This window comes from Nannospalax galili, unplaced genomic scaffold (assembly GCF_000622305.1).
Source record: "Nannospalax galili isolate Female #2095 unplaced genomic scaffold, S.galili_v1.0 scaffold126, whole genome shotgun sequence".
NCBI lineage: Eukaryota > Metazoa > Chordata > Mammalia > Rodentia > Spalacidae > Nannospalax > Nannospalax galili.
This window is the reverse complement of record NW_008355275.1, coordinates 2,240,548-2,266,747: the sequence shown is the minus strand read 5'-3', so window position 1 is coordinate 2,266,747 and position 26,200 is coordinate 2,240,548. Positions and strand designations below refer to the sequence as shown.

The 26,200-nt window shown below is 46.1% G+C and overlaps 1 protein-coding gene across 1 annotated transcript in view; it reads right to left on the bottom strand.

Annotated features, from left to right (window-relative positions):
* Positions 1-932: 932 nt before the first annotated feature.
* The window catches only part of Ldlrad3 (low density lipoprotein receptor class A domain containing 3), a 287,400-nt gene continuing 262,132 nt past the window's right edge, over positions 933-26,200 (bottom strand). The window contains exons 5-6 of the mRNA XM_008852383.3: positions 5,678-6,023; positions 933-3,790 (exon numbers count right to left, since the gene is read on the bottom strand). Of these exons, the coding sequence (XP_008850605.1) occupies positions 3,553-3,790; positions 5,678-6,023 (584 nt within the window). The 3' untranslated portion in view covers positions 933-3,552. The remainder of the gene's footprint in view (positions 3,791-5,677; positions 6,024-26,200) is intronic.

Below are 26,200 nucleotides of genomic sequence, written 5' to 3'. Positions count from 1 at the left end.
CATGATGGCTAACAACCGTCTGTAACTCCAGTTCCAGGAGATATGACACACTCTCGTGGCCTATGTGGGCATTGCATGCACATGGTATACTTACATAAACGTCGGCAAAACACTCATACATGTAAAATAAATAAAATATTAAAAAGATTAAGAGCCTTATGATTATTTCCTTATCTTGTGATCAATAAAATGGGATTCATAAGGTACTCTGAGAGATGAAAGAAGGAATATGTAAACAAACTTTGGGATTCTGCTTTTGAAGGTCTACTCTAGACCACTGTGGGCGGGATATGACATAGTCAACCCTGACAGCGCCATCTTCTTAGGAGCTGCCGACAACACACGATCTACATCTTGGTTCTTGAAGGTTTGCATTTAGATTTCCATGTGGATTTTGATTTTGGCCAAGGATGAGTCACTTCTCTTGGGGGTGGTGGAGGTGGTGTCCTACTGGGTTTCCTGACTTCCTATGTACTGTCCTTATTGCATCAGTAAACATGTGGCTCCAAAAGCAGACCTAAAGGACATAAAGATGTGCCCCTTGGTGGGATTCATGTCAGCCATTGGAAGTTTGAATGCAATGTAGCACAGCAGTGTAAGAGCTATAACGTGCCCTTGTGTATGTGATGAGAATGTGCAACAGTTATCACAGTCACTTTCCCCTTTTCTCTGGAACAATGGAAGGTCTAATAAAGGTGGATGGCTGACTTTCCAGGGTTCATCATACCAACTGGCATGTGCAATTTCACATCTCTGTTCCAATCAGACCGTCAATATCCACCACACTGTGAGGTCTCCTCAATATATGCCTGCTTTCCCTCATTTTATTATGGCATAAATTTATTGAAGAAGCTAAGCCAGAAATGATTGTCTTCTTTTTTATATTGATGCAGGGCAGAAAAGTGGGTCAAGAACCATTCATAGCAACAGAAAAGAATGAAACTGCAAGTTTATTTGAAAGTATAAAATTAAAAAGTCTAATCCAAAAAACAAAAAGCAACCACATACAAGTTTTCCAGTTTACATTAAGTTTGAATATCACACACTATTTATTAACAACTTAGTTGCATTTTTTTCAAAGTCAATTATAAGATAGAGGGAGTCAAGCTAGGCAAAAAGTTATCAACCACAGAGAAACAAGTGTAATGTAAAAACGAAGCGCTGATCTCATTTGAGAAAAGAAAGTAAAGATCATTTCCTGGTGTGCGTAGATTTAGGTAATATATTATTAAAAAAATCCTGGCTGGAATGAATTAAAAAAATATTGCTAGCCACTTATTTGATATCTTGAGAAAAAGGGGAGAAAAATCCCAAGTCCTACAGCTTTGCTATCTTGTTGCTATTTTTTAAAAAATCCATTAAAAAACCAAATCTATAGTAAAAATGTCCCTGTGTTTGTGTGAGAAAAACAACAATAGGCTGCCCTTATCTACTAAAACATTTGTTTTTCTTAAAATGCCTTGAAGCAGAAAACTCAAGGGATTAACTCACTGCACAATTAATTAAAATTAGAATCCTTTCCTCCAAACAACTTTCAGAGCACCAGAAACAAGCAGGGGCCCATCAAAGGCAGGAAAGAGCCACGCTGACTCACCGGGATAAGATGCACAGCCAGACAAACTCCGTCTGCCACCTAAGTGCTTCATCGAGTCTCAAATTAACTCAAATGCTATTTTAAAAATGAAAAAACAAAACAAAACAAAAACCCAAAAGCAACTAGGCTTCTTTGCTAAAAACCAAAACCAATGAAAAAACCCCAAGTGGCTAGCTTTCCTGTAGTATACTTTGGGTTTGCTTAAAAAAGGAAAACTCAACAGAACAGCATTATTGAAGGCCACTTTCTCCCTGCTTCCTGTGGGCCCTTCTTAATCAGCATCAAACAGAATCCTAAAACATTCTGTGGAAAGAAGCTCTGGGTGGGTGGCAGTGCCTGAGGTGGCTTCACCTCCTTCCAGTTTTGTCCCTGGTCAGATTTTTGGCCAAATAACACCAAGTGTTTAGTCCATTATTGCCTGGATGGGGGTGGCTGGGCATTGAGAAAGAGGAGAATTATCCCAAACACAGAGAAGATGGGTGAGGGATGTCTTTCTCTGCATCTTTTCAGAACTTGATAAATAATGACTTCAAGGTGCCACAATGTAAACACCTGGCATGTAGGTTAGTCTGGAATAATATTACGGGACAAGGCTGAGTAAAGGCAGGATTTCTTTTTGCACCTTTCTTTGGACCTCACTAAAAGAGAAACAAAAATAAAATCAAACAAAGAGATAGCTTTCCTATACACATATAAATAGTCCCTTAACTAGAAGGGAAAAAACAAACACACTGTTTCAAATGCATTTCTAAGAGATTATTTAAAAATCCAGTGGGAAATCTTGACTCCAAATTATCTATTGCCTATGTCTCTCAGAAAAGACTACTAAGATGTTTGGAGAGGCCTGTAGGATTCTAACCCTAACCCTAATTGGTTCACTGTTCTTGGGGTTACGTGTGCAGTACAGGGACCTAGGAGCATTCACATGAGGTACTGAATATGGCTCTTATATAGTTAGTGTCCTCAAGTTCAAATGCACAGGCAAAATAAACTCCCAGGTGTTCAGGAAACTTAAGAGCCTAGTTAAAGCTTCGTGGTAGAACAACACAGGCTGGGCACAGTTACTGGAACAAAGGGCCAGACCAGAATTTTGGCCAACACAAGTTGAGTCCTCATTCTTTGGCTATGCCAAGTCAGTGGGGAGGGGGACAACCCAGAAGCCAGGAAAGGGACTGAAGGGCCAAGGCAGGCCCAGCCTCTGGTAACCTGAGAACTCAACAGCGGAGCTTCCCCTACCTATTCCAGGATGATACTACCAGAGAAAGCTCTGAAAACAAGGATTCACAGGCAAATTTCTAAAGCCAGGGTAGATGGTTTCTGAGTCTTTGCGAAAACTAGGCAAGACTGCTGAGAATGGAAAGACATCACTCATGTCAGAATTCTTTGGCCTCTGCTGAAGTGACAGTAATACACAGGAGAGTACAAGGCAGGCTTTCTCGTTCACTTGGACACTTTTTAGAGTGGCCATCCAACGACAAACTCCTGGTAGGATCCCCCAGCCCAGGTCCCCAAATGCAGCTAGAAGATAGAAGTCCTGCAGAGACTCTGGTCTCATATCTTCCAATCTCCTGAACATGTAACATTGCCCAGAAACCTGTTTCCATGCTTATGACTACTTACATAGGGCTTTGTCCTGCTGCCTGGACAGTCACACACCTACTTGGATGGACTCCAACAGTGGTATGGTCACTGATCACAAGACACACGCAGCTGTGATCATGAGCCCTGAAGCAACAGTGACCTCACAGAAAAGATGCATTGAAGCCAGAGAGAGGTCAGGTCATCCTCCAAAGAATATCCCTGAAATCTGGAGGAGGGGATGGAGAGGCAGTCAGTATCCCAAACTTCCAACTTGAGATACCCTTAAAGGAGCTCAGAAAGTGTCCCATGAACACAGGTCATCAGAATGCAACAAGTTGGAGCAGATTTACCCACATGGACTTTGGAATTGCTGGATTTTATACTTCTTCAGTGCCCTGACTGGGCACGGAGTCCCTGGGCTCAGTAGCAGCCTCTGGAAGGCCACGCTGTCCTGGGCTATGACTGGTGTCTTCCACACTTAGTAGGCTGCTGGCTGCCTGGGAGCTGGCACTGTAGGCACTTCCTGATCGTGAGCGGTAAGGGGGCAGATCAGCTTGGTTCAGAGACTCTGTGTCAGAAGAGTAGGGTGGTGGAGGAAGGTCATACCACGCAGGTCTGCAGGTGGGCGGTAGGGACAACAGAGAGAAAGGAAAGAGAACATGTTAGAGTCAAGACCAGGCAGGTGTTGCCGACCCCACTCTAATGACAGCTCACTTCTGAGCTGGTGCTTATGTGAAGAATAAAGTTTTCCTGCTAGGGACTAAAGGCAGTTCTAGGACCAGCAAAACAAGTGGTTTGAAACAAGACACAGGACAGGAATGTCAATGTGTTCTGCCTGGTTCCTGTCCACTGGGCAGAGCCAATACCACATCCTCTGGGTGGACCAGAATGAGGTTGCCAAACCACACCCTCTGATCAACTTAGGTGGTCTGGCAGAGCCACTGTGCTCTCTGGGCTAAAAGTCCCATGACCAAGAGGTGAGGCTGACATTTTGGCTCAGTCTTTGATGAGGCCAGTGATTGTGGGGTTCTTAATAAATCAAACTCTTCCTGTGACCTTGGATGAGAGGACACCACCTCAATACTCTATCTCTGGCTCTCTACTGTGCTTGCGACAAAATCATGTAAGAGAAAAGATATTCTGTTTCCAGCTCTTGCTCACTGCTCTGAGTCAGGCACTGTGCTGTGCCCCTCTCATCTGCCACCCCTAATGCTACAAGGATACTTGAGGTAAGCATTACTTTTATGCCCACAGTCCTGGTGAGGAAACAGAGACACAGGGGCATTAAATAGCTTGGCCATGACCACAGGTTATTAAGCAGCTATGCAGGGATTGGAAGCCAACCATTCTGCCTCCAGATTCAGCAGCTTTATCCTTACCCTATGTTGGCTGGCCCAACTTCGAAATTATGAATGGGATGTTCATGAATTGAGCAAGCTCTTACATTCTCATACACAGAGATTCTTAAGCACAACTCCCTCCCCAGTCCCTGAAGCATTGCTTGCCTTTGATGAGGAGGGAGAATGAACATTAAATTATATAAGAGCTGCTACTGGAAAGGGTCCGATGAGGAGACCAGTCACCCTGGAGACATGTTTGCATAATATCTAATGTGATACTGAGTGAGTCCTGGGATCTAGGGAAAGAGGGGCACTGAGCTGGGACCTGAAGGCAGGACATGAATATTAGACTCAGAGGGTACTGAGATAGCTGTAGAGTCCAGGGACTTCTGAGAGGGGCTACCTGGTGTGTGTGTGTGTGTGTGTGTGTGTGTGTGTGTGTGTGTGTGTGATGTATCCAATGATACAACATGCATTTAGCATATATGAAGCCTTGAGTTCAATCCCCAGCATGACATATACACGCACTCATATTCCCAGAGATAGCCTGGGCTATCATTAAAATCTTGAAAGAAAGGGAAAGGGAGACTGAATATGTATTGTTTAAGCCTTCCACTCCAGCTAGAATGCTAATTTGGGCCTTATACATTGGGGTTCTTGCACAGTGCTATCTGTGATGAGGGGTCCATTGCTTTATAAAGCCTGCCATGCTCTACACCACTCCTTTTACCTCACAGAGGAAACCAAGCAGAGTAAGGGAATTGTTCATTCACTCACTCAGGCAACAGCCATTAACCAAACCTCCAATAGATACTGGGCTACCGTAGCATGCTGGCAAGGCCCAGAGATGGTCAGTAGCCTGAACGTGCAACAGTGTGGCTTAACCAAGAAGGAGCAGAGATCTGAGTAGCTGGGATCCTACCTCTAGGTCCTCAGACAAGTAACTTAAAACTGCAGGGCTTCAGTTACCTCTCTCAGAGAGTTGTCCAGGGGACTAGGTGTCATGGAACATTCTGTAGGGACTTGTAAATGTCAGTCACTGCTACTGCCTACAGCTACTGAGCACAATCTCTTGGCAAGGCTTGGGCACCCTAGCGTGTGCACATATATCTGTCCCCGTGGTTAGATGCTCCCTCCCCCAATCTCTCCATCCAACACTCACCTTTGGTCCAGTAGGGCCTCTGAGTAGGAGGGTGGGGAGCCTACTTCTGAGGCATTCTGCTCAGCCTGGCTGGCCACATACTGGACTCCATTATTGACATTGTAGGTGACATTGCAGTGATGGGGATGGTCCAAGACCACCAGGCGAGACAGCAGCACAGGGTGCTGCAGCCGGTGCACGGGCAGAGTCATGAGGTTATTCCGCTTCCGCTGATGGTGCAGGACCAGTGCCAGCAGGGCCACCACCAGCACGAAGATGACGGAGCTACCGATGATGGCATAGGTGATACTGGGATAGTACACGAGCTGGTTCTCAGAGGTCACGAACACCTGCCCACTGCCTGGTTCTGAGAAAGCAAGGAGAGGAGAGATGATGCAAAAGGGTTACAAGTGGGCTTTCCTTAGCCCTTGACAATCAGCCCCAGAACTCGCTTGTGAATGAGTGCAGTGGTGTTATTCACACAATCTCTGCCTCCCTGATGAAAACAGTTCTTGATTCCCCAAACTATCCTAATTGGAGACAAATGAAGATCTTCCCCTTAAGCTCCCTTTTCTTTGTGTTCATTTTTCTTTTTAGTCATACCCAAGTTGGACTAAAAGCTTAGGAGAGTTTCTAAGCTCCTAGCAGGAATCATTCCAACACTCCATGTGCATGTAAACTGTAGAGAAAGGGGAAAATATGGGCCATTTGAAAGGCAGGAGTGTGCAGCTGTACACTGAAGGGAGGGAGAAGGCTCTGAACTCTCCTGGAGAGAGACAGCTGTCTGTCACTCTGTTCTCAGCTCAGGTAGCTAAAAGCTGAGTAGGGCTTGTGTATGTGTGTATGTACGTGGGAGTGTGTACCTGTGAATATGTGTGTGAGTGTATATGTGTATACGTATGTACATGTGTTATATGTATGTGTCTGTGAGTTTGTGTCTGTGTGTGCATATGCGTACATGTGCATGCATGCTTGTATCTGTGTGTATATAAATGTGTATGCATCTGTGTATGTATGGGATTATAAATATGTGTATTTTTATATGTGGTACGTGTGAATATTCGTATGTATGTACATGTGTATTATTTTTATGTGTCTGTGTTTATGTGTGTGCATCTGTGTGAGTTTCTGTATGGTATGTGTGTATATGTGCATACACATGTGCATATGTGTATCTTTGTGTTTATGTATGTGCATATGGGCACACATGTGCATGTGAGTGTATGTGCATGTACATGTGAGCATGGGTGTGTATGTACATGCATGTGAATGTACATGTGTATATGAGTGTATGTATGTGTATATGTATGTATGTATGTTTATATGTGTGTGTTTCAGAATTCAACCTTAAGGTACCTTATCTATTGTGTTACCACCTGCACAGACCTACAAAAGTATAGAGTCCTGGGGTTGATCATTTCTAGATGCTTGAGCCCAGGCAAGTGATTTAACTTTTGTAAGTAGTAAGAGCAGCACTGGGCAAGAAGAGCTCCATCTCCCCTGATTATCAAAAAGATGCTTGTGTTGAGCACAGTGCCGACAAAAGTTTGCATTCAGCAGTGCTAGCTCTATCCAAAAAGAAAAGCTATTTTAAAATGGTTGTGATGAAATATGCATAACATAAAAAGCATCTTAAGTGTACATTCAGTAACACTAAGTGAACTCAGGTTGTGCAACCATCACTGCTGTCTGTCTCCAGGATTCTTCATTGGCTCTGACTAGTTACTGCTACTACTTGGTGTTCTATAAACATCTCTGGACATGTGGTGGGGAGCCCCTTTCAGTGAGTAGAGTGGGGCAGATTTTAACATGGGAAGTAAATGGATCCAGAGATTCTGAAACTCTGACTTATGTGCAACCATCTGTGGCATTAGCAATATAAACAGGAGTCCTTTAAAATGAATGGAAAGTGAAGGCCTTTTGGACCCTAAGGCTCTCAGTTAGGTCTCTGAAAGTGGGCTCCCTCTAGACCTGCCTGCCTCAGCAGGCAAGAAGCAGGGATCACATCCACTCAAGGAGTTATGATGTCACATAACTCAGAGCTGACTGCATTCATTTCTGCTCTGTGTGTAAAATGTCATCTTGCATTAATTCATTAACTAGGCCCACTTTTCTTAAAAGCTTAATGAGCCTGCTGGCCAAATTACTAACATCAGAGTTGCCTGGGACCTAAGTTCCAAGTGCGTGATCTACGGATAACAAAGTTTCCATTTATCCTGGCTACCCCTCAAGCATGCTCCACTGTCAAACACCTTAAATCTCCGTCCTGTATCTGTGTCTGTGCTATGTCAATTCCAAGCCATCTGCTGCTACCCAAGAGCCCTGGACTCTCAAAATGGCCAGTGTGCCGTGGTGGCAGGGTATAGGGATATGCAGTGCTCTGCACCATTCCTGGGTGCTCTGCCTCCCAGCTGGCAATTTGTACACTTGCAATGACAATGTTCTCCCAGATGGCAGCCAAGTTGTTGGAGGAGCACCTTTTACTAACAGGCATAGCCAGACTGGTGGAGAAGCCACAGCTGCTGCTGAGACCTGAGGCTTAGCGTTCCTTTCCATCTATAACGTTCATTCTTCTAGATGCAAATTCAATTTCCTCTAGGATACTAGTGTTTTGTCTACTGATTGGGCAATGGCTGAGTTGATCTTACATTTTGCTGACCCAAGTCTTAAGAAAACGGGTACATTTATGCTCGGGGCATACTTAGGCACAGACGGCTAGTGGGAGGGCCGATTGGTATAAATGCAGGGTAAGAGGGAAGAATCGTGACGTACAGCCTGCCATTTGTATCCACGGGCTCTACATCTGTCGCTTCTGCACTTCTGGATTTGAGCAAGTAGGGATTTGATATATCCAGAAGAAAGACATTTTCATCTATACTGAATATGTGCAGACATTTTGGGGTCACTATTCCCTAAACAACATAGTGCAACAACTAGTTATACAGTATCCACACTATACTAGGTACAAGTAATTTACAGGTGATTTAAAGTACACAGAGGAAGTGTATATGTTATATACAAACACTACTGCATTTTATACAAGAGATGTGAATATCTGTGGATTTTGGTATCATGCAAACAATCCATCATGGACACCAAGAGATGAACATATATTAAAATGAAAAATATATGGCTGGGCATGGTGGTGCATGCACTCAGGAGGCAGAGGGAGACCTCTGTGAGTTTGAGGCCAGCCTAGTCTACATAGTGAGTTCCAGGCCAGCTGGGGCTAAAGGGAGACCCTATCTCAAAAAGACAAAACAACAACAACAACAAATATACATATTTGGCAAATATATATATTTGACACAGCAATTTCCCTCTTAAGAGCCTAAGAGATACACTAAAAATGAGAAATATTTTTTCTTTAGCAGTGTTGAGGTTCAAACCCAGGGTACTGAGCATGCCGGGCAAGTACTTCACTCCTAGTATGCTACTTAGCCCTCAAACAACATTGAGTGCAAGTGTTCAAGAAAGCATTGTTTCTAATAGTAAATAAAACAGACGTAGTGCAGATGTCTCTCATCACAGCCTAGCTTAATAAATGATAGGGTTTCTACACAATATTACTCCTATTTTGAAGATTAAGTCAGTATTACACATACTGTTGCATAACTATTTGAGTGATACAGTGATTAATCAAAATAAGGTCCCTAGAGAGGTGCTATGGTTTATATGTTGCTTAAAAGTGCGCTACCCAAGTTTTTATGTGTTAAATTTTATCCTCATTTTGAAGCATTAAGAGACTAGAGAGTTATTCCAACTATGTATCTAGAGGTGGTGCCCTTGGGAGATAGGCAATGGAGATTAGATAGGGTCATGGGGTAAAGAACCTATGATTGAATTCTGGGGGCTTTTACAAGAAGTAGGAGGGGACTAGGGAGATAACTCAGACACAAATGCTTGCCTTGCAAGCATGAGGACCTGAGTTCCATCCCCAGGTTGCCCCCTCCCCCAAAGCATCATAGCCTATATCTGTAATCTTAACACTGGGAAGGCAAGTGCAGGTGGATCCCTCGAGCTCACTGGTCAGCCAGTACTGCCTACGTGGCTAGTTCCAACCCAGTGAGAGACTCACTGAAATTCTATCTCAAAAAAAAAAAAAAAAAAAAAAAGGTGGACAGGGCTGGATATGGTAGCATACTCCTTTAATTACAGTACTTGGGAGACAGAGTCAGATGGATCTCTGTGAGTTCAAGGGCAGTCTGGTCTATATAGCAAGTTCCAGGTCAGCCAGGGCTACATAGTAAGACCCTGTCTCAACAACAAAAAAATAAAACAAAACAAAACAAAACAAGGTGGACAGAACCTGAAGGGCAAAACCTGAGATAATCTGTTGGCCTCCACATACGTGCACACCCACACCCACACCCACACACCCAGACACACACAAAGGGCCCAGGTACACACAGAGGGAGACCAGAACCAACTCTAACTCTAACACTCTCTCTCTCTCTCTCTCTCTCTCTCTCTCTCTCTCTCTCCTTGTTTCACACATGGGCACTTGAATCTTTAGAACTGTGAGCAGAGTAAACCCTTTTTTCTTTATAAAGTTACCAAGCCTCACATATAACATTATAATACTACAAAACGGACTAAATTAAAGAACATGTTGCACATTTCTGGAAAACATACTGCTAACATTGGGAGTTTCCATGGAGGGCAACAAATGCTGGCACACAGAGGTGAGAGGGAGACCAGCCTCTCATTGTTCACTCTTGTCTATACTGTGCTATTTGAACTGTATCATCTATTTAAGACAACAAACATATGTCCTGTTCCTTTGGCTTTTCCTGGCTGACCTGGTATGCCTATTTCTTTTTTGCTTCTCTCCTTACAGATGTGAGGAGTCTTCAGGGCTCATGCCTCACTATCTATTTTCATTGGACACCCCATACCGAGGACAGACTGTCTGAGGACAGCTCCTGAGCCCCTAACCTGACCTTTTGAGTCCAGAATTCCTGTACTATTTGGTGTACTTTGACTCATCATTCCTTTGTAAAACCAACTCTGGCTGCCTTTTATTTCTCCACATCAAATGCTTTAGCAAGTTGGGTTTATTGGGGTATAATGTATGCACAATAAAATTTGTACTTTAAAAACAAACAGGTAGATGAGTTTGGTAAAAGAAGAGAACTATCTCCACAATTAGGATCTGGAGCCTTCCATGCCTCTTCGACCCCTGTCAGTCTTTTGCAGTCCATCCTCAGCTTATTCCCAGACACGGGAAATACTGGACTGTTCTCTGTTCAACTAGATTCATCTTTTCTAGAAAATCATAACAAAAGCGTGATCACACAGGATGGGGCCTTTTACACCTGGCTTCTTTCACTCATCTCACTGTCATCAAGATTCATCCATGCTCTGCCATTCTGATCCTTTCATAGTTGCCTGGGTGGATCTTGATCTGTCGATTCCCCCAGCAGAGTGGGGCACTGGGTTGTTTCCACTTTCTGCCATTTTGATGACATATATTTTCATACTCCTTGGGCAGGGACTGAAACTGTTAGGTCACTTGGGAAGTGTGACATTGGAAGACTCTTAAATGTTCCCCAGAGTTGCTGTGGCATTTTGTAACAACCCCAGCAGCAATGCAGGAGCCCCCAGTTACCCCGAATCCTCATCAACAACTAGGATTGTCAGTCTTTTACTGTTAGCTGTCCTCATAGGTGGCTGTGGCAATATTTTGCTGAGGTTTTAATTTGCACTTCCTACTGACTCATGATGTTGAGCATCTGTTCCGGTGCTGTCACTGCCTATCTCCTCGGGTGATGTGTTCAATCTTTTGCTCATTTTAAAAACTAGATTGGGGGGTGGTGAGATGTCATAGCAGTTTAAGGTATTTGTTGTCAAGGCCTGAGTTTGAATCTTGAGGTCCACACTGTGAAGGAGAGAACTGACTCCCACAAGGTGTCCTCCAACCTCCACACCAGGGCTGTGGCAGTGCACCTACACATATAGATGCACAAGAAAAACAAACAAACAATAAAACTGGATTTTGGCTTATTATTGAATAGTAAGAATACTTCCTATGTTCTGGGACATGGATGTTTTATCTCAAATCTGTTTTGCAAATATCCTCCCAGGCTGTGGTTCCTTTTTTCATTTCCTTTACAGTGTCATTTTCAGAAGAAATGTTTTTTTTTTCCTTCATTTAATGAAGTCCATTGTACCAATTCCTCCTTAATGGCTTGTGATTTTTATATTCTATCCAAGGAATCCTCATCTAAAGTTTTATTCAGAAGGAATTGTTATAGCTTTAGCTCCTCCATTTACATCTATGATGTATTGCAAGTTAATTTCTGTTTATGGTACACGGAAAAGGTCAAGGTTCTTTTTATTGCTTCATTTAGATGGCCAGTTACCTCAGCACCATTTGTCAAGAAGCCTGTCCTTTCCTACTGAATTATCTTGGCACCTTTGTTGCAAACCAACTTACCATACAAGCCTGGATCCATTTCTATACTTGGTTCTTTTGTTGATAACTATAGCTCTGCAGCTGGGCCTCAAAGACAGGCAGAGCCAGTCCTCCGAGCCACCTCCACTTAAATGGAACTTTTTCTCTATAAAAAGTCAAGCTAATTATTAAAGCTAACTATGGAAACATTGGAGGGGGACAAAATGCCTCCTCCCTCCCCTGAACCTACTAGAATTTCATTAGAAGAAAACATGATTCACAGTTTAGTGTAGACTGGGGTTGACAAACTTTTTCAGTCAAGGGCCAGAGAATAAATGTTGAATGCTTTATATATAATGCAGTTTGAGTCACAGCTACTCAACTCTCTCTTTCCAGTATAAACATGTTTTGAGTGGTATCTTGTAAAGCATTCGATGAATCTATATTATTACAGGACTTTTCAGAGCCTTTACTAGGCAAATGTTCCTTGTGACAATCCCACAAGTCTCAGGAAATTTCACGAATCTCACTGTTATGTGGAGATCAAACAGACTGTGCATCACATTCCAAATGACCATTTCCCCATCATTCTGAAAGCTGTTTTTCATAAACCCCATGGTGCACCCCTGGCCTTTGGGCATATGCTAGAGAAAGATGTGTGGCCATAGCAGCCAGCTGTGGGGACATAAGCTGAGAAGTATCTGTCTTAGTTCCTATTTCTTTCTTGGTTCACTGCAGCCAGTCCCAGTTCCCTGGCCCCAGCAGTTAAAGTTGACTGTTACTCATAGGAACCCAACAAGGATTTGGAGCTCCCCAGTTGCAGGTGATCCTTACAGAAATGAGCAGCATCATGGGGTGAGCTGTATACCACCCCGTGCTTTCCACATTAGAAGACTGAGCAGCAGGAGCTGATTCTGTTGAAATTCTCAAGGATCCCAGGCCACTCTGGTATGTTCATCAGATATGTGAGCTGCTCACAGCTCCCTCAGTAATCAGTTCATCAGAGTCGCTTCTGCCTGTGAAACCTTATCACCCAGGGAAATGCTGAGTGTGCATACTTGGAGCTGAGTGCAGAAAACTATCTGAATAATTCAGGGAATGGGCTCGTAAAAGAAACATTCCACTCAGGGTCCCCAAAGGTTTTATTAGCCATAGCAACTTCTTGAGATCCCTGTATGAACGTGATGTCCCAGGGTCCTGGTGTTCTAGAGGGCAGGACTGTGTATTTTATTTTCAAATAGTTACTGGGTGCTCCTTCTAAGACAAATTCACTTGCTCTGGTCAGCCATCTGCTCAAAACTCTCAGTGCTTTCCTAGTTGCTTGGCACAGAGCAAAGACCCTCACCTGGACTCCAGATCCTATATGATCGTGTTCCTTTGGTCACTCTGATCTCCATTACTGCTTCTGTCTGCCTCCTGCTGCTGCAGGCCTACTGGCTTCTTTGCAGTATTTTGGACACTAAGAGGGCCGGCTCAGTGCCATGGCCCTGCCTCTGTGAAGTGTGAACATTTAGTCTCTGTGCTGCTCCTGTTCTCTGGCTGGGGTGAGGTGGATAACTTCTCCATCGTCACTCTGCCATACCAGCCTTCAGATGCTCCCAGACGTTTGTCACCGTACTGTATTGATCACTCCTCTTTCCTACTGGAATGCAGTTCCACCAGGCAGAGCTGTATTCTGCTTGCTCATCCCTGCACATCCAATGCCTCAAACAGTAATAGCGTCCTGGGGAAGAGGGGGCAGAGGCTTTCTAGCTCTGTGGCTGTATGATGTCTTGGCATGAGTATCCTTTACATGAAATGAGGTACCTGTGATAGAAAGTGCTCTGGAGGCAGGAGAGATGGCTCAGTAGTTAAGAGCACTGGCTGCTCTTGCAGAGGACATGGGTTTGATTCCCGTTACCCACATGATGGCTGACAACCATCCACAACTACAGTTCTAGGGAATCCAACGCCCTCTTCTGACCTCCAATGGGCATCGCATGACATGGGTGCACTTACATACACGCAAGCAATATACTCATACACATAAAATAAAAATTTAATAAATAAAATGTTAAAAAAGAAAGTGTTCTGCAGTGAGTCTTCATTTAGATTTACTGGTAAGAAACCTCTTCCAGGTCACATGGCCTAGACATGATAGAGATGAAACTTGAGCCCAGGTCCAAGTGACTCACACCCAGGGATAACATGTAGTATGAGGACAGGTCCCACTGGATGGCCTGTCAAGAGCACTGTTTCAGCTATTGCAAACCCAGGGCTGGGGCTGTAATTCAGTGGCAGAGCACTTGACAAGTATGCATTATGCTCTAGGTTCAATCCTCAGGGTGATGAAAAAAAAAAAAAAAAACAAAATCATGGAAAACCATTCCCTGACTGAAATATTAGGGAAGACATGTTTGTAAATGAGAACATTTACAAATGAAAACATAGTCTCATTCTTCTAGAATATTCCTCACTCATGTTAAGTGGGGGCAATAATATCCCTTCCTGGAACCCTCCTATACATAGGCTGGGAGTGAGGAGGCACTCCTTGTGTGGTTAAGATGTTAACCTGCTATGAGGACTTACAGCTTGGATCTAAATCTGCTGTTTCTGTATGCCTTCCAAAAATTTCTAACTCTCAAGGGTAGAAAATCAGTTTCTTATTGTAGTACTCAGGTTGTTTGCCATTGGAGACCTCTTCCACTCTCTTAATTGTCCCTCCTCCAGGGCTTTCCCCTATGTGGTCTATGTGAGTCTAGTCCATGGCACTCAAAGTCCTTCAGACACAGCCATTCATCTGCTTAGTGCCGGGGGCTGGAAAGACTGGGTCCCACAACCTCCTGGTTTTAAAAAGTATTTTCAGAAAGACACAGTGGGGAAGCTGTTACTAGCCTAGGACTGAAGTTCTCAGTGAATGGTGTAGTTTTTGGAATCTCCTGGGACCTGAGAGACCTAACAGGTCCTTGGCTGGGTCTTTGGTGGGGAGACCAGTACTGCCAAGCACCAAATTCTCAACTTTAATGTTACCACTCTCCTACCTTCTCTTGCTACTTCCCATTGACCTAACTCACCAGGAAACCAGCTGCTGCAGCCCAGGGCAGTCATCATCCAAGCAGGGAGGAGGTACACATGCATTGAGTAGAGCGGCCAGCATAGCATCCTACACAGGGCTCCCCGTCCTCTGCAGGACCTCTACCCTGCTCTCTCACTCAGCCTTGCATATCCTGCCAACCTCTTGGTGTCATTGTGTTTGGGAAGCTTTCCACCGTCCTCTCTGATGGAGTTAAGTAGGTCTTTTCTGTGCCTTCCTCACGTGTCGTCTTCCCCCTGATGGTATCTTTCTGTAACCAGCTTCTACCAACAGGCAGGGGGCCAGGGGCTTCAGGTGAGGTGTGTACAGCCATGAGCAGACGCCACTCAGGGAAGTCCCTTCCTTCAGATCTGCCCAAATGAGATGAGCAAAGGTTATGCATTCACAGCTCACCACAGCAAAGGAGTCAGCCCCTGTCTACCGTGCTTTGGTAGAGACTGAGGCAGGCAGAGGGTGGGGAAAGCTTACAGGGGACAAGGGACAGCTGAGTGGTGTCTGAGTAGTGTCTGAGTGGTGTCTGGATAGGCTGGGCTCACTGATGTGGGAAGTCTTATGCAATCAGGAGAGCAAGTCTGTTCTTTCTACTTGGTTCTAATTGGAAGCAGAGACAAAAATTAGGGATGTTGTCAGTTACTAATCAAGCCCTTGCTGATTTGAGTCCACTGTTATTGGGATTATTGTTTGATTTCCTGGATTGTTTCAGAAACAGCAATCTGCCTGGACTTCTGTCCTAGAGCAGGCCAGAGCAGGCTGGTTTCCTGGGATTGCTGTGTGTCAGGGTCCTGTTTCAGACAAAGCCTATTTCATTCTCTCACTTATAATCTAACTCATGCCTTCTAATGCTCCAAATCCCACTTCTGCTTTTGAGTCCCCAGTATACCTTGGCAAGACTGATAGTTTCCCTATCTGTAATGAAGGATAATAAATGCCTACCTTGCAGTCCTTGTGGGGATCAGGGTAATGATGAATGTGAAGTCGCCATTGTGGGTGAGTTAGTTACCATGAATATTCATCTACCTATTATCACAGATGAAAGTGAAGATGAATGAAGACAGGTGTAGCTAGTTACAAGGAGGCAGAGTGCCCAGTGGTTAGTCTAGGTTTGGGAGTTTGAATTGTAAGGATGGAGTCCAGGTTTTGCCAGGGACTAGATGAGTGACTGTGGACAATGGATTCAGCCTTTCTAAACTCATTTGTAAAACCTGACTTCAAAGTCTACAGCCACCAGAGTTGATATGAGCATTAAAGATTTCTTAATTTTTTTGTAATCTGAGCTGAGTGAACTCATAAGAGCCTGCTTCTTTTCCTCTGTGCAGACTTTGAGCCCTTTATACGGCTTAGAAGGGTCCAGTGTGTGCAGAGTGGCAGCAAAGAGAATGATCCTAAATGGGAGGTGGGAAAGACGGCTGAGTCTCACAAACATGGAGGCTCTAGGCACTCATCTGTATGGGTTGTGAGAACGAAGGAGAGGAGTCTGGCTGGGGCCACACACATTCATGATCCTAGGGGACCCAGATCCTCAATAGCCCTGGGCTCAATGCTGGAATTCAAAAATACTCAAGGGTGCTTGAAACTTAGGAGTGGCCCCAGTCCTATCTCCAGCACCCCTACCCATGGCCTCCAAACACCCTCCACCACATTCTCTTAAGGCTGCAAGCCTCAAGGCACTCTCCTGGTCACTGTAAACCAAGGGTATCCCCCCCACACACCCTGACTCTCCTGTTTAAAACAAACATCTTAGGGCTGGAGTGCTCTGTCAATCCTTATTCTAAGCACATCTCCTGTCCCAATTTAGATGGGGTTTGAAAAAGCTTAATTTAAAGGGTAGACCAGCAAATGACTGAATCAAAAGAAAGCCACAAAACTCTACTGAACCATTACCAAGGAAGCTCAAGTTGCTAAAATTAACTGAAGGGGTGTGTGAGATGGGAACATAGAACTGGGGAATATCAGACAGATCACAACTAGAGCCACACCTAGGTCCCCAGTCAGAGGGAGGTCGGTAAGGGACTTCTGCCAAGAAGGCGGCTCTTTCCAGGCCTGCTCTAAAGGACCATGAGAGCTAGGCTACAGGGTTCTAAGATTATACTCATGATGGGAGCAAGGGGGCAACAGAGGAGGAAAAGAAAAGAGACAGGGAGGTAAAAGAGAAAAGTTCCAAGACTGAAGACAGACAGAGGTAGATAGACATCTTCCTGGAATTTCCAGTTGTTCTTGAAAGAGACAGGCATTTCCAGTGCTCCATCCCTCAATGCATGGCTACCATTGGACAAATGAGATTAGGTCTCCCTAAAAAACCAGGAATGCCACTGAAACTGCCAGCCACTATCCCTCCTTGAACATCTTTTTATCGTGTGTGTGTGTGTGTGTGTGTGCAGACATAGGTGCATATGTGCGTATGTGCACATGTGGGTGGAGGTCAGGGGACATCCTCAGCTGTCATTCCTCAAGTGCTATCCACCTTTTCTTTTCTAAGACATGAAGAGTCAGATCTCAAACTGCATTGACTCCATTTTGATTAAGCTTCCCCATTTTGTGAGCTGACTAGAACTTATGCAAGGGTTATGGGTTAGGCAAGCCCAGGCATGTTAGGCAAGCTCAAATGTGTTAAGACCTTATAAGGAATAAACAGGATCCTCTGTCTCTAAAGATTACAGTTAGCACATTCCAATGCCCTAAAGACAGCCCCTACCAATAAGAATCCCCCCCAACACTCAGGATATGGGGCCATCCAATCATTTTAAAGGATGCTTGGCGCATGCAGGTTTCTGTGGCGTTCCCCAATAAAAGCCCCAACCTGCTACTGTTTGGGGCTGGACTCCATTCTTTGGCTTCCGGAGTCTGTGCCTGACTGGTCGTTTGTGAATTGGAATGTTTTATAATAAAATTTTCTAAATTTCGAATTGTACTGGGTGGTCTCCAATCATTTCCAAACCCCGAACCCCAACATTTTGGGGGCTTATCCGGGATTCTGGAACATTGGACGGACCCCCCTTTTTGTTTTTCTGGGAAGAGCGCTCGTCTGTCTGCCTGCTGGCCTCTGTGAGTTTTTCTCTGGTTTCTGTTTCTGGTGTCTGGACAATCTGGAGCTCACCGGAGACCAGGCAGACGTGCTATTGGTCTCAGAGCTGGAGGAGACCGGGGGACGCCCCAACTCCTCTCTGGGTGGGGGATCCAGGGGCTATTCTGGCCTGGCCCCCTTTGGGAAAGGAGCAGTCTTTTCGGCTGACTCTGCGCGCTGTGAAATCTTTCTGCCAGCTCACAGAGAGCTTCCTTCTTCGATTCTCTCTACTTCCTTCTTGCAGTTTCGTTTTTGTTACCATGTGCTTCTCCTGTTCCTGTTCACCTTAATACTTTCTCTCCTCCTATTCTTCCTTGAGATCTTTCCCAAGATGGATCAACAGGCTTCCTCTATGCCTCTCGACCTAGTCCTTGACCATTTCTCAGATTTCCGGAAGGCGGCTTCCACGACGTCTGGACTATGTGGCAAGCCTGGCCAACTGAGGACCTTCTGTTCCATTGAGTAGCCCTCCTTTAATGTTGGCTGGCTCTCGGAAGGCTCTTTTGACTTAACTCTCATTTACAGGGTGCATGAAGTTGTCTTTGGCTTTCCAGGACACCTGGACCAGAGCCCCTATATCTTGGGCTGATGCTATCTGGTCACAGACCCTCCCGAATGGCTGAAACCTCATCTTCCTCCCCCAGGTTCGAAAGCACCAGTCATTCTCCTCCCTTTGAAAGAGAAGGAACCCAAGGGCCCCTCAAAACCCCCGGTCCTCCCCCCATCAGCCCTGGAGGAAGAACTCCTCTTCCCGCCCCCTTATGCTCTGACCACACCTCCAGGGAGTCCACATCCGGAGGACTCTCCACTCCCTGAAGCCAGACCATGAGCCCCTCCCCCACCTCCTCCAGAGAGGGAATCAGAGGACCTTCCCTTTCCCTCTTCAGACTCAAGCCTCACCTCTCCCAGGCCATGCCCACTGCACACTAGGTCTAGGGGAGGGGAAAGAGTTGTTCGAAACTTGCCACTGAGGGAAGTCGGCCCCCCAATGCGGATGGGGTGATCCCCCCAACTTACTTCCCTTTTTCTACAAGTGACCTCTATAACTGGAAGTTGCAAATTCCCTCCTTTACGGAGACACGACAGGCTCTAATCAGCCTTCTGGACTGTCCTTTTCACCCATCAACCTACTTGGGATGACTGTCAGCAGTTGTTGCAGGTCCATTTTACCACTGAGGAGAGAGACCGGATCCAGCGGTAATGCTGTCGACTGGTCCTGGGTGACGATGGGTGACCCATTGACAATGAGGAACTGAGAGCTGCTTCCTTTCCCCTTACTCGGCCTACGAGGGGATGGGAATACAACACGGCTGAAGGTAGGAGTGCCTGAAGGTCTATCGCTAGGTTCTAATGGAGAGTCTCTGGGCTGCCGTGAGGTATCCCACAAATTTATCTAAGGTCAGTCAGGTAATATAGGAAAAAACAGAAGCACCAGGGCTTACCTAGAATGACTCCTAGAGGCCTATAGGACCTACACACTCTTGGACCCAGAAGCACCAGCAAACCAAATGGCAATTAATATGGCCTTTGTGAACCAGGCAGCCCCTTACATCAAGAGAAAGCTCCAACGCCTCAAAGGATTTGAAGGTAAAAATTTAACGGGAATTGGTAGCAGTGGCTAATAAGTTGTATAACAATAGAGAGACCCCGGAGGAACGACAAGCAAAGGGGCTCACCAAAATTCTCGTTACTGAAAGTGGAAAGCCTCCACACCCAAGGCTCAGGGCCCAGATGACTGGAGGCCACTCACCACTCTGGGGAAGCAGGGAGAGGCCTCCTCTTAAAAAGGATCAATGCGCCTATTGAAGGGAGTTGGGACATTCGAAGGGCGAATGACCCCTCAAGAGACAAGGAAAAAGCCTTAAGGTCCTGGAGCTAACTCAGATAGAGGACTGAGGGGGATGGGGCTCGAGGACCCTCCACCATGAGCCCTGGGTAACTCTACAGGTGGAGGGACGACCAGTTGACTTCCTGGTCGATACAGGGGCACAATATTCAGTTCTAAAGAAGTCTATGGGGAAGCTGACCAACAGATTCACCTGGGTCCAGGGGGCTACTGAGGTAGCTCAAAACCCCTGGACCACAAAACGAACAGTAGACTTGGGGAACAAGAAGATCACTCACCCTTTCATGGCAGTCCCTGAGTGCCCCTACCCTCTGCAAGGCTGAGACCTCCTAACTAAGATGAAGGCCCAGATTCATTTCATGGGGGATGAGATAACAGTTACTCCACAACCAGAAGCTTATGTTCTGTGTTTAAACTTAGAAGAAGAATCCCCACCAGCTTCCAAGCCATCTCCTCTCCTAATTAGCCTCCAGAAGATGATACCTGGGGTATGGGCAGAAAACAACCTGCCTGGGCTGGCAAAACAGAGACTTCCCGTAGTCGTATCCCTGAAGGTTGGAGCACAGCCAGTCAGGATAAAGCAGTATCCCATGACCCCAGAGGCAAAAACAGGGAAAACAAAGCACATTAACCAGCTCCAAGAGTATGGAATTCTGATACCCTGCCAGTCCCCATGGAATACCCCTCTATTGCCGATCAAAAAGCCAGGGACCGATGACTATCGACTGGTCCAGGACTTAAAGGAAGTCAACCAGAGGGCGGAGGACACCCACCCCATGGTGCCCAACCCTTACACCCTCTTGAGTTCATTGAGACCAGACCTTAAGATGTATACAGTATTAGACTTGAAAGATGTTTTTTTTTTCAGCCTGATGCTTGCAACCAGCAGCCAACTGCTCTTTGCCTTCGAATGGTATGACCCAGACCAAGGGTTCAGCAGCCAGCTCACCTGGACCAGGCTGCCCCAAGGGTTTAAAAATTCTCCTACTGCCGGGCATGGTGGCTTATGCCTTTAATCCCAGCACTCGGGAGGCAGAGGCAGGTGGATCTCTGTGAGTTCAAGGCCAGCCTGGTCTACATAGCAAGTTCCAGGCCAGCTGGGGCTACAGGGAGACCCTGTCTCAAGAAAGACCCCCCCCCAAAAAAAATTCTCCTATAATCTTTGACGAGACACTCCATCAGGACCTCTGTATCGGGCCTCCCACCCCACTATAAGCCTCCTCCAATATGTAGATGATCTCCTGATAGTGGCCCCAGATAAAGTTACTTGTGAAGAGGCAACCAAGGACCTGTTGCAGACACTAGACCAGCTTGGATACAAGGTATCTGCTAAAAAGGCCCAGTTGTGTATGAAGCAGGTAATGTACCTGGGATACGTCTTAAAGGATGGTCAATGCTGGCTCTCCCAGGCCAGAAAACAGACCATCTTGGGCATCCCCATCCCAAAGACTTGGAGACAACTTCAGGAATTCTTGGGGTTGGCTGGTTTTTGTAGATTTTGGATTCCTGGGTTCACAGAAATGGCCAGACCCTTATATGAGGCCACTAGAGGGCAGGAGAACTCCTTCCAATGGACTAAGCAACAGGACATAGCCTTCCAAGCGGTCAAAGAGGCTCTCCTGAAGGCATTGTCCCTCCCTGATATTAATAGGCCCTACCAACTGTTCGTTGACGAGAGGCGGGGAGTTGCAAAGGGGGTCCTAACACAACAGTTGGGGCCCTGGAAATGGCCAGTGGCATATCTGTCCAAGAGACTTGACTTGGTGGCAGCTGGATGGCCTAATTGCCTTTGTATAATTGCTGCCACAGCACTAATGGTTAAGGATGCTCACAAATTGACGTTGGGGCAGCCCTTGACCATTACCGCTCCTCATTCCATCGGGGGAGCCCTCAAAAACCCACTAGACCAGTGGATGACTAATGCCAGACTGACTCATTACCAGGCCTTGCTCCTCAACCCGCCCTGCATAAGTTTCCTGCCCGGTATGTCGCCCAACCCAGCTACCCTGCTGCCAGAACCGGACACAGAAGTTGTGCATGACTGCATTGATATCTTGCATCAAATTCATGGAATCAGACCAGACTTGACAGATATGCCATAGAAAGACCCAGATGACACCTTCTACATCAACAGCAGCAGCTCCATCCGGGAAGGAACCAGGTATACAGGAGTGGCAGTAGTCACCCTGACTGAGATCATATGGCCTACTGCCCTATCGCCCGGCACTTCGGCCCAGAAAGCCGAACCGATTGCCTTATCCAAGGCCTTAGAGTTGGGAAAGGACAAGACTGTTAACATCTATACAGATAGTCGCTATGCCTTTGCCATAGCTCATGTCCATGGGGCCATTTATAAAGAAAGGGGCCTACTTACAGCAGAGGGGAAGACCATTAAGAATAAACAAGAAATCCTGTCCCTGATCTCTGCCCTCTGGCTGCCTCGAAAACTTGCTATCATCCACTGTCCTGGACACCAGAAGGGAGACTCTCCCAAAGCTCTAGGAAATTGGAGGACAGACCAGGCTGCCAAGGAGGCAGCCTTACAGACTGTGAGCTTGATGATAGTTTTGCCACCTCCCATGCTGCTTAGACCAACCAACTTATTCAAAAGAAGATGATGACAATTTTGCCTCCTTGCCTCATATGAGGACCAGAAAAGGATGGAGGTACACTTCAGATGGATGGATGATCCTACCCCAGGAATTGGCCATGACCCTGATTCATGGACTCCATCACGGGACCTATCTGGGACAGAGAAAACTAAAGGAACTTTTAAACCCATACAAGATTTTCAATTTAAAACCCTTGATAGAAGATTGCCTGGCTAAATGCATTTCCTGCCAGGCCACCAACCCTCAAAGGGTAAATGGCCCCTCGGGAAAAAGAGAGAGAGGAACCCTGCCTGGAGTCCATTGGGAGGTGGATTTCACTGAGGTAAAACCAGGCATGTATGGTTATCGATATCTCTTAGTGTTTGTAGACACCTGTTCAGGTTGTGTAGAAGCCTTCCCCACAAAAGGGGAGACAGCATCGACGGTGATCAAAAAGATTTTAGATGAACTAATCCCAAGGTATGGCCTATCCTCAGTCATAGGATCAGACAATGGGCCTGCATTTATTTCTAAGGTAACACAGGGACTGTTAAAAACATTGGGGACAAATTGGAAACTTCATTGTGCTTATCATCCCCAGAGTTCAGGTAGAGAGAATGAATTGGACCTTTAAAGAGACCCTGACTAAATTAACCTTGGAAACTGGCGAAGACTGGGTGGGCCTCCTTCCTTTTCCCTGTACCGGGTTAGAAACACCCCTTACACACATGGTTTAACCCCTTATGAAATCACGTATGGAAGACCTCCCCCATTACTCCCTAAGCTACCCTCTGATGTCATAAATGATGTGTCTGAATTTCAATTTCTTAAGTCCATCCAGGCACTACAGACAGCACAGGATAATATCTTCCCCTTGTTGAGACATATATATGAGCTACCCCTGATCCGGCCCCATAAGTTTAAGCCTGGGGACATCGTCTAAGTTAAACGACATCACAAGGAAACACTTGGTCCCTGTGGAAGGGTCCCTATACTGTGATCCTGACTATACCAACAGCAGTAAAGGTAGACAGTAAGTATCAAGACCTGGATTCATCATAGTCATCTGACACCAGTGCCAGACGGATGCCCCAACGACTCAGACAAAAGATGGAGAGTGATTCACATACCAGACAACCCTCTCAAGCTGAGGATCACGGCTGGTCCCTGAGTCTCCTCTTCTTTCTCTCTCTCTCCCTTTCCTTTCCCACATGTCTTCTAGGGCGCCCCAGATCACCCCACAGTGTTCAAAACCTGACTTGGGTCCTCACCAATACCATTACTGGGGCTAGGGCGAAGATCACCTCTCAATTGCTCCCCTCCCCCAGTACTGGTACCCTGACTTAACATTTGAGCTCTGGGATCTCCTAGATGGAGCCTGGGGGGGCTGTGACCCCCCCAATTGGTTTGAACCTGAGATATACCGCCCTGGTAGCTCCCCCTATGGATGCAACTGGCCAGCCACATGAAATGAACTCCAAAGGAGACGATGGTATGTTTGTCCCGGGGATTCAACCTCAAGGTGACAACCCGGATGTGGAGGACCAGATCACTTCTTCTGCCAGTCTTGGTCATGTGTCTCAATGGGTGATATTGGCTGGAAAGTTCCTGTTGAGGATGACCTTATTACCGTTACCAGGGCACCTGGGAGTCATTCCCAGGGATGGTCACCAGTTGGGGCTACATTCCAGGGACCATGTTCCAACAAATGCAACCCAGTTATCTTGAAGTTCACCTCGTGAGGCAAGCATCCTGATACCCTGCCTCTATGGTATCAGGGACATACACGGGGAATGAAACTCCATACTGGCCCAAGTTCTCCTGGAATCCTGTTTACACTACGCCTCTTGGTTACTCAGGTACAGGTAGCCCCTATGGGTCCCCATCTCAGGTGACCAATACCTGGCTCCAAGCCTGTATCATCAGCACACCAGACCATTGCCATCCAGGCCCCCACCCCCACTGCTCCCAATCAAATTAATCACCTATCTCCTACTACATCTCTATTACGGGCACCACCAGGTCCGTTGGCCCTTGTAGATGCAGCCTTCCTATTCCTCATTGATGCCAATGCCAATTTAACTAAAGGTTGTTGGATCTGTATGGATCCCAGGCCCCCATACTATGATGGTGTAGCAGTCCTGGGAAGTTACTCTCTGACTGCCAATGCCTCCGCCTGCAGGATGGGCCCTCCAAATGGGAGACAAACCCTCACCCTCGCCATGGTCACTGGACGAGGGCTCTGCATTGTACCCCAAGGGGGGTCGATTCCCCCTTCATATCAGCATCTCTGTATCTCTGCCACCCAACTCCCCCTGAATGAGTCTGTCTCCTATGTGTCCCCACATAATTCCATGTGGTGGGCCTGTTCCTCTGGGCTCAGCACCTATCTCCATTCCACCATACAGGAGACTTTTGCGTCCTGGTACAGCTGGTCCCCCACCTCTATTATAGGTCTAATATAGAAATAGAAGTCCACTCCACCTCTCCCTTGATTTACTGGAAGGCTGTAGGAACAACAGCGATAGTGCTCTCCACCCTATTAGGACTTGGGGCCACCGCCACCATGGGAATGGGAACATCAGCCTTAATCATACAGGACCAGAACTACCAGGCTCTTCAAGTAGCTATAGATTTAGACCTCCGGGCCTTAGAAAAATCAGTTAAATATCTCGAAGGGTTCCTTTCCTCCCTGGCTGAGGTAGCCCTACAGAACTGGAGAGGCTTAGACCTGCTCTGGAGAGAGGTGGTCTACGTTCCACCCTGGGAGAACAGTGCTGTTTTTATGTTAACCACTTGGGTGTGATCAGACAGTCTCTAGCTGAGGTCCGCAGACACCTAAAGGATCAGGAGGATGCTAGGACTCCAACAAAACTGGTATGAATCCTTATTCACATCGTCCCCATGGTTAACTACACTTATTACAGTACTGGCGGGCCCCTGATGATACTCTTGATTGCCCTTACATGTGGGCCATGTCTCATAAATGCCCTCCTCAAGTTCATATGGACCTGACTACAAATCATCCAATTGATGGTCCTCCGTACCCAGTACAGCCCAATGGCCCAGGAAGGCCCTTCACCCCAGACAACTGCTTGCTAACTGCAAAACATCTAGTTTCTGTACACTTGCTTGCTTGCTTGTTTGCTATGGTTTAAAGATTTAACCCATGTTACAACTCAAGGGGGGAATGAAGAGTCAGATCTCAAACTGCACTGACTCCATTTTGATTAAGGTTTCCCCATTTTGTGAGCTGACTAGAACTTATGCAAGGGCTATGGGTTAGGCAAGCCCAGGCATGTTAGGCAAGCTCAAATGTGTTAAGACCTTATAAGGAATAAACAGGATCCTCTGGCTCTAAAGATTACAGTCAGCACATTCCAATGCCCTGAAGATAGCCCTTACCAATAAGAATTTCCCCCGTACTCAGAATAAGGGACCGTCCAATCATTTTAAAGGATGCTTGGCATGCGCAGGTTTCTGTGGAGTTCCCCAATAAAAGCCTCAGCCTGCTATTGTTTAGGGCCGGACTCCATTCTTTGGCTTCTGGAGTCTGTGCCCAACTGGTTGTTCGTG